Source organism: Cyprinodon variegatus, unplaced genomic scaffold (assembly GCF_000732505.1).
Source record: "Cyprinodon variegatus isolate N-32 unplaced genomic scaffold, C_variegatus-1.0 Scaffold38, whole genome shotgun sequence".
NCBI classification, from domain to species: domain Eukaryota; kingdom Metazoa; phylum Chordata; class Actinopteri; order Cyprinodontiformes; family Cyprinodontidae; genus Cyprinodon; species Cyprinodon variegatus.
Window position 1 is genome coordinate 126,518 of NW_015150491.1, and position 8,262 is coordinate 134,779.

Genomic DNA, 8,262 nt, shown 5'->3' on the forward strand with positions numbered 1-8,262 from the left:
TGGTCCCAGACACTCGGACTTTACCTTATAAAGAGTAGCAGTGCAAGTTATGTTTGACATCGACATGCAGTAATTAGTTTCAAAATCAGGTTAGGTCCGGACCCCAGTCCACAGATCCAAGACCTCTGCTATAGAGGTGTTAAATTCTGCTCTACACAGTCATTTCTTGTTCATCATCTCCAATCTTATTCCATTTAATTCTGGTCAAACAAGTTCAGGTTTTATTTACATCTAAAACAGTTTTATTTCCTCATAAGAGTAGTTTATCCCCACCCAGCTATACTAGACTGGGAGAAGACAAATTGGGCTAAAAATACCAGTAAAATGTATTCACACTTTTGAGTCCATTACAATAAAGAGCACTCCATGTGACTAATCATGCAGGTACAATATTACAAGACTCCACCCCATTTTCAGATAAAGTAATCCTTTTATAAAGCTTCATCTCCCTAGCCTTGTAGTTACATTTTGATGTCTACAGGAACCCTTTGACTCAGCCAAGATGGTTGAGCAAGCTTGTCAAACACAGCTTAGCTTTAAAGCAAGCTTCAAGATGGTGGATCTGTTTATTTCCCCTCATTAGCCTGCTACACAGAAGACTCTAGTATGGCACCTCATCTTGCCATTTTCAGACTCTCATGCAGGGTAGGCAGGCCAAGATTTGTGACTCATGGAAAATTCAGAGTAAGCAACAATGACCTCCTACACATTCCTTAAATTGAGACATCTTGAATTTTCAATTTTACTGGATCTTTAAACCAAATGGTGCAACTAAGAATGCTAGTTTTGACACAGGAGGAGTCACTTCCAGGTTGTCAATATTGGAAGGCTTCATTTGGTAGATTAGTTTAACCCTCCCCATAGACAAATCCAGATAAGAGTTCAATTTTTTTAAAAGTTTATTTCAGAGAATCAAGCGTATTGGTCCAACTGATACATGTTCAAAATCCAGGATCTTAGAAACGTCACGTTTTTGACCTGCCAACAAAAGAGAAGCAAGTTTAAATTTATACAGTCTAGAGAGCTAAGAGCACAGTAGTATAACATTCCTCTTCCTCCCCCCAGTTGTACTTCTATTTCAAACTCACCTCTTATCATTTCCTTTGTTTTGGAACATTGTTTACCACAGACTCCACCAAGAGGATTTTTGGCATCACAGATCACCACATCACAATGCACAAAGATCTGCAAAACAAGATTCAGATCAAGAAGCTGCAAGTCTTACAAGTTAGAAAAATCTTCACTTCCAACCCTTACAAGCTACCTTGGCATTTAAGTCCTCTTCCCCTTCAGCAAAGGCAAACATCTTGACTTCAAACCGCTTGAAGTGAGAGGGATACCTAACCCTGGCATCGGCCCAAACAGGGTGGAACACTACCTGGTATGGGTCGACTGGGTTTGGACAGCTGTATGTTTTAAAGCACATGTAAGTTCTTCAGTTCTAAGCTACATAAAACTATAGTGTCAGCTATTAAAATACCCATTAATTATCAGATTCCATCTTGGCTGGGATGTCCTTTCCCCTTTTGTTGCCCAGCAGTTTTCCAGCTCTAGTGACACCAGAGGGTTTGTAGATTTAAGCAGCTCCACCTCAAAATACAGTGGCTGTTGCAGATACTTTGCAATGGGATAGTCTTCTGTGCTCTGAAACTTGCTGTAGGATTCATCTAAGGGATACAAATAAAACTCACAAGTCCTTCATGATGCATTTTACACTAGTCTCAAATGTCTAATGAAGGCAATTAAACTGCAAAATGCTTTAAGTGTAAACTGTCGGCTGTGTTTACTCAGTTTGAGTTTCAAGAACCTTCAGAAAACACTTGTCATTTACCTGCCAATTTCATGGTACAATATTTCATCAAATGTTTGGACAAGTTGCCCTTTTGACTTTATTGAAGCAGTAAACAGCCAGCAATTCTAAAACTGCTGTGTCTTACCCATAGCAAGCCTCATCACAACTTGTAGCTGGCCCTTTGAGTTCTCAGCATAAGGCTCACTTCTTCTAGGTCTTGTGTTAAAGGCCACAGCCTGGTTTGTGTCGATGTCATAGACACAAGAAACCTTTAAACTAAAAATTCAGAGCATTAAAAAAAAAATATATATAAAAAAATTTAAGGGGGGGAAACTTACTCATACTCTGGTTCCTTAGAGTTTGGGTCTTTTTTTGCTAGGTCTTCATCTGGCAGAGAGATCTCGTTTTCATACAGCATGGCATTGGACATGAACTGAGGAAAATAAGAATTTTAGTAGTGGTAGTGAGAAATTTTATCTTGCAATTTAGGTCCACTATACCTTCCTCTTTGTACCACATGAATTTACTGTGAAGACAAAGAAAGCATAGCGATCATTGCTGAAAACAGGGCCACAAGATGGGTCTTCCAGGGTAAGCTTGCTGGGGTTCAGAGAAGGGACTGACTCTAGTTTTAGAGCCAAAGCAGTCATTGTTCCATTTGGGAAACATTCTAAAATAAAAAGATTTACTTTAGAGGCTTTCATAGGGACCCCCCAGTGTCCAGGTAGACATCACATACCAGTTAGTGTTGAGAGAAAATTGCAAGCTACGGAGAATTCCTGAATTTCAGAATTTGTCTCTGGATTATTCAAAATCACATCAAGTCTGCCCTTAATGAATGAGGATTGAATTGCCTGGGGGAAAGAAAAAAAAAATATATATATAATATTCGATTTGCCCTTAAAAAAAAAAAAAAAACCCCAAAAAATTCATACCTCAACTGCAACATCAGGAGATGAAAATGGCACAACAAAACTGAAGTGCGTTCCATTTTCCATGTAGTCATAATGCTGAGCCAAACTGGGGGTCATTAGTCGCTTCCCCACCAGAGTCTGAAAGTTGTAGCCACGGCTCCCATATTTTACAAGGACATAAAAGTTCTCTTTATCACAGCCACCAGAGACAGAGGGTGGGACTGCCAAAAGGGAAGAAAGTTAATCTTATTGTACAATAAGGGCATAAAAAAAAATTCAATATAAATACAGACCAATATTCTGAACAACAGCTTCCAAATGAGCGTTGTAAGAGAAAAATTCAAGCTCATCCATCAGCATCAAACCAAAGGTCAGATGAAGGGAGAAGATCGTCACACCATCTCCAGCCTGAGAAAGAGACCATTAGAAGAAGTTCCAGGCAATACATTAGTCCATGTAAAATTTTTACCTGCTTCAAGACTGCGGGGTCTGAAAATGGCACTTCAAGAGTGAAAACCTTCATACTACTATTAGGAGACATGTGCTCCAAGATGTTAAAGCCTCTGACACTACAGTCAGCCATGGACAGCACTTCTGCAGGGAAGGTGATGTTTATTAAAGCTACATCAACAGCAAAGTGTCCAAGCACCATCTTAAATGTCATCTCCCCTGGAACAGTTTCTGCAGAAGGTAAAAGTGAGACCAGCTTAGAAACAAATAGTTTACTACAATATATAAAAACAATTCAGCTACCCACTGTCAATAAGTTCAAGGGGTTGAGGTACTAGATGTGTTGCAATGTGAAACAAGACTTTGTATCTTGTTTGTTCATTTGTAGCATCTTCTGTCCAAAGCAGCTCAAGCATTGGCTCAATCATGTAAGAGACATAGTATTTGTCATCTTGAATGTGGCTCTGCAGAGGTAAAGCAAAAGACGACATCTTAGACAAATACTAGTATGGATTTTGCAAGACTACAGATATTGTAGCCTGTCCTACTACACAAGGTGAAGATTCAAATTTAGTCACCTTGTAGTAGCCACCAACACCCCCAATGGGAAGTTCAGTGATGACATAGAAGTCATTGAGAGCCACAGAGTATCCCCTGGCCTGTAGTTCCAAGGGATTCAGCCGCTGACCGTTTATGCCAAAGTGCACCTCCAAAAGCTTAAATTGACCAGAAGAAATCATTGGGTCCATCTGCCGGGGCAGGTACCAGGTGATTGTTTTTTGAGTGAGGAAGACACTACCTGAAAGTCAAGCACGAGACTGAAAACAATGCCACTGTAGGGGTTCTCAGTTTCCTTCATCTACATTTTTAATTTTCTTTTTAATCCAAGTGTCACTGTGACTTATCAACTTTGAGTCAGACACCATAAAATTCTTAGTTTTCTGGTGTCATCTATAATTTTTCTCTCCATAGGCCAAGCATTACAGAGTCACTAGATGCAAGGTGTTCCATTCATCTTTTAATGGCATTAATACTTTAAGCCATAAAGCAGCAACCCCCCCCCCCCCCCCCTCTTTAAAACTAGATGGCAAGACAAAGCAAGTGGGCCCCAGAGTGTCCTTACCCTCCTGGATTGGACAAGCAGCTGCAGCGTCAACTTGAGTTGCAAGCCATTTTTTCTCAAAAATTGTCGAAGTCTTGAATACCCTCATGGGAACCCCTGCTACCTAGATGCCAGAGGGGAAAAAAAAAAAAAAATAAATCTTTGAGACAAATTGAGAAATTTAAAATTATGTTTAAATCTTAAGGCAGTTTAGTAAATTCAAGGGGGATTTTGGATGCTGTGTGCTCCCATAATGGAATGAAGTTAGATAAAGCAATTATTAGGAAAGTTCACAGACTTGCTGCATGTAGGTTTCTGGTGCCATCATTGGACTCCTCAAGACCAGCCTTGTAGGAGTATTTCTAATGCCATATCCCCTTCTCTGTGCATCAGCCACACTCATAGGCTTTTCCCCCTCTGGTGTGAAAAAGACAACCGTTGTGGCTCTGAATCCCAAATCCACAGGCTGTTTCTGCAAAAACCAAAAGTCAAATACAAGATTACAACTTGGGAAATAGTCATCCAAGGGTTATCTTCCAGATAACACCAGAAAGAACTATAACCTCCGCTGCTCGCCGAGTGTTTGAAAGCTTTGAGCTGGAAACTGGGTTTTGTGGCAGAGGAAAGTCATCTGGAGCTGCACGTTTTACAGACACCTAGAAAAGATAAGGCCATTAGATATCAAGCATACCAATTTTAAAACTTAGATCCCATTTCTTACTCAACCCACTTCCATGTAGTTGTAGTCACAGATGACTTCTCTGGAGGCCCAGGCATTATATTGGCAGGTTTCAACCACCTGGTGCAGCTCACCTTTTACAAACTGGTTCCCATGCAAGTGAAGCTGTAGTGCTGTTGTGAATGTTTTATCCTCCTGGAATCAATTAGTTTATGCCATTATACAGGATTACAGAAAAATACTTTGTATAAATATAGAAAATTTTAGTCTTGTTACCACATTTTGAGAAAAGCAGTTCTGCAGGGAGATATAAATAAGGGCATTCCCAAATTGATCATGCTTCATGCTGAACCCACATTGGGTGGCAATACTTGGTGTAAGAAGAACAGCCGTGTTATCTAAGAGGGTACAAAAAGAATATATCTAGTTTGACTGCAGGAAAAAACACCCCACACACATAACCCAAAATTAAAAAAATACATTAAGAGCCAAGGAAAACATGAACTTACTCATGATAACAGCAACATCCAAAAAACTTCCTCTAAGTGGACCAACCTCCACAAGCATAATATTGCCCAGGCATTTTGTTTTGATATCTGGAATTAGAATTACACTTGTAAAGAAAACCTACCCCCCCCTCCCCAATATAATCAGTTGAAAACATACAATAATAAAGACTGCTCTTACTTATAGAAGACTTCTTTTGAGCCTCTATATTTGCAGCTACTAGTAAGAGAAAGAGCCACCTAAAACCAAAAATCAAGTATAACATTTGATCAGGAACTGGAATGGTAAAATAAAATGGGGAGAGGAGGGGGGCAAAAAAATAAAACCTCACCCCAATCCAAGCAGAGGACCCATGATGTAGCCTGCAGGAGACTGGTAACCTTAACGTTCCTTTACTTCTCCTTTCTTATAAAGCAATGAGATGACAGGGACTCTACAGGCCTATCCGTTGGCTGTCCAACAAATACATACATATACAGGTGGATCCAATTACAGCTTGATTGACCCAATTGTGCATGCTCTGAGCTGATTGCTGCTTCATGCTAAATGATCTGTCTACATTTCCTCTTGGTCATCTTTTCAATTCAAAGATTCTCATTTTGAATTTCAAGTTAAAGAGGCATTTAAAGGGTTCAACATGAGAGGATTATAACATATTTAAGTAGAATACGATTTTGAAATTTTGAAATAACAGGAACATTTTACGTCAAACTAAAGGCCATAGTCTAATACTAAAAGCACAGAAACCTCGGTTTGAAAAGATGAGTTTTTGAAATTGCACCAAATAAAAACTTTTCTTTATTTTTTGAAACAATGTTGTTATGGTTTATAGTCAGTTGATATTCCCTATCTTTTGGATGCACAAATAAATGAATAAAAGCAAGAGAAATAAATATCTATATGTTTCTAAAGTTTTTAAAATCTAAATTTCTTTTGATTTTATATTATAGTATTGCTAAATATTTTCATTGGTAATAAAAAAATATGTACAAAAACTCTTTTTTTTGCCATGCCATGACATGACTTTGAAATGAATTCTGTTCTAAATCAATGTTTCTCCTTTTGTTTTATTTCTTGACCATGAAAGGAAAGAATAATAAAATATGTATTCAGTTTGATAGCTTGAACTTACTGCTGTAAGTTATTAGATTTTCAACCTTTTTAAAAGTTTTTTTTTTCTTCTCTAAAGTGGTCATGAACATCTCTCTTTTAACAGAAAACAATCCAGAAGAATGAGGAATTAGCTTGATTAAGTTTAATACCAAAGTAAAGCATCTAGTAGTGGTGTTAGGTTAAATGCAATCACAATACTGGTGTAAACATGGCTTTTTAATTTTGTAACTCACTTTAAAACTATTCTTTTTCCATAGGTATTCCGGAATTGACTTTGATGCCAAATAGTGTGGAAGAGTTTGATTTGGCAGCCAGCCTGACAGCAGTACCTTCTCAGAGAGGATTAAAATGTCTGACGTTACTACTTTACTCTCTCCAGCATGCACAAGCTGAGGTCAGCTCCTTTTAGCTACAGTTTGAGCAGTCAAGCAAATCCATGACACCATTTAAAACAATAAAACATTAAGGGATTGGAAGTACAGTTAGAATATATTCTCTTAAGATTTGAAGATATGTTTAAAAAGTGAAACTTGCCATATTGGGAAACATGACATGCATATTGCTAATAAACCAACTGCAAAGATTGTTCTGTTCCACATCTCTTCATCTTTGCAGTCTCCCTTTCTCTCCTCCTTTCTCCTCTCGCCCCTCCCTGTTCCCTGTAAAAGGGAACAAACTGCTGCCGCTCGGCTGTCCCAGCTCTAGCTCTGCTTGTCCCGTCTGTGAGGCTGCGGCAGCGCACTGCCTGGCTGCTTTTCCTCATGTTGCCTCTCTCACCCCACCTCATCTTAGAAGGAGCATTTATGCAGAACATGGAAACAAAACCATCTGCATGAAAGTTATTTTCATGGAAAGAAAAGCTCAAACTACAGGTAGGCTTAATGCTTGCATTTTGTTTTTTTTACACTAAGTTGGAAAACCCGTTGAATGAGATATCTTTAACTATAACATATCATGGAGATGGGCAAGAAGAACAAATTTTATGTACAAATATAGAAAGCTGCATATATTCTTACAACAGTCTTTAAATGGGTTTCTAATGTGTAGAATTATGTATAGGTTTAAAATAACCTGTTGCCTGTGAGTTTTAATTTTGTTTCTTTGTCTGATGAAAATCCAATTTCCAGTGAAGGGACAGCTTACAGTTCTTTTACTCAAACCTAAAGCTTGCGATCAATTGGAATAAATTCAATATGAGTTAGACAATGATAACCTAAGTAAATATAAAGGCATGTTTTTGGCTAATTATTTTATTCATCACAGGAAAGGAGAGAGTCCAGCAAACTTTCCTTTGTTCCTTCTTGAACAAATAAATTTCTTCAAAACTCAGTGGCATAAGGCAACAACTGCGATTAAACCTTTTTGATAGCTGTCTTGAGTACTTTATGCTGCTTTGGGGGGCTTTTGACAAAATTGTCTTTACAAAACATTTTTCATTCAACCCCACTGGAGGATTTGAATAGAAGAACAGGCTTTTTAGGGTCTTAGTAGAGTCTTTATCAGATTTAAGTCTGGACTTTAACTGGACCACTCAAAGATCAAATTTATATATATATATATATATATATATATATATACCGTATTTTCACGACCATAAGGCGCACCGGACTAAAAGGCGCACTCTCAGTTATGTGTGCCATTTCTGTATTTAACACACACATAAGGCGCACCGGACTATAGGGCGCGTTTTTTATATACAGGTACA

At 38.3% G+C, this 8,262-nt stretch overlaps 2 protein-coding genes across 2 annotated transcripts in view; one reads left to right on the top strand and one right to left on the bottom strand.

Moving 5' to 3' along the window:
• Nucleotides 1-904: 904 nt before the first annotated feature.
• Nucleotides 905-5,846, bottom strand: LOC107081374. The gene is made up of 21 exons (XM_015369563.1): nt 5,776-5,846; nt 5,625-5,683; nt 5,447-5,533; nt 5,214-5,335; nt 4,989-5,132; nt 4,822-4,914; nt 4,557-4,730; nt 4,280-4,382; nt 3,735-3,955; nt 3,464-3,620; nt 3,176-3,387; nt 3,000-3,114; nt 2,728-2,927; nt 2,532-2,646; nt 2,293-2,462; nt 2,131-2,225; nt 1,938-2,068; nt 1,481-1,667; nt 1,265-1,406; nt 1,089-1,185; nt 905-978 (listed from the first exon to the last, which is right to left on the bottom strand). Exons 1-21 carry the CDS (start codon nt 5,796-5,798, stop codon nt 905-907), a joined length of 2,721 nt encoding a protein of 906 aa, XP_015225049.1. The 5' UTR covers nt 5,799-5,846.
• Nucleotides 5,847-7,280: 1,434 nt separating this feature from the next.
• Nucleotides 7,281-8,262, top strand: part of kcns3 (potassium voltage-gated channel, modifier subfamily S, member 3) — a 5,797-nt gene continuing 4,815 nt past the window's right edge. Inside the window, exon 1 of the mRNA XM_015369646.1 lies at nt 7,281-7,429. The gene's annotated coding sequence lies outside the window, so the exon portion shown is untranslated. The remainder of the gene's footprint in view (nt 7,430-8,262) is intronic.

Coding starts and splice junctions, on each gene's coding strand:
- LOC107081374 (XM_015369563.1), bottom strand. CDS start 5,798: ATGGGTCCTCTGCTTGGATTGGG. Junction 4,731..4,821: donor ACACTCGGCGAGCAGCGGAG/GTTATAGTTCTT, acceptor TGGTTTTTGCAG/AAACAGCCTGTGGATTTGGG. Junction 2,069..2,130: donor TCTAAGGAACCAGAGTATGA/GTAAGTTTCCCC, acceptor CTGAATTTTTAG/TTTAAAGGTTTCTTGTGTCT.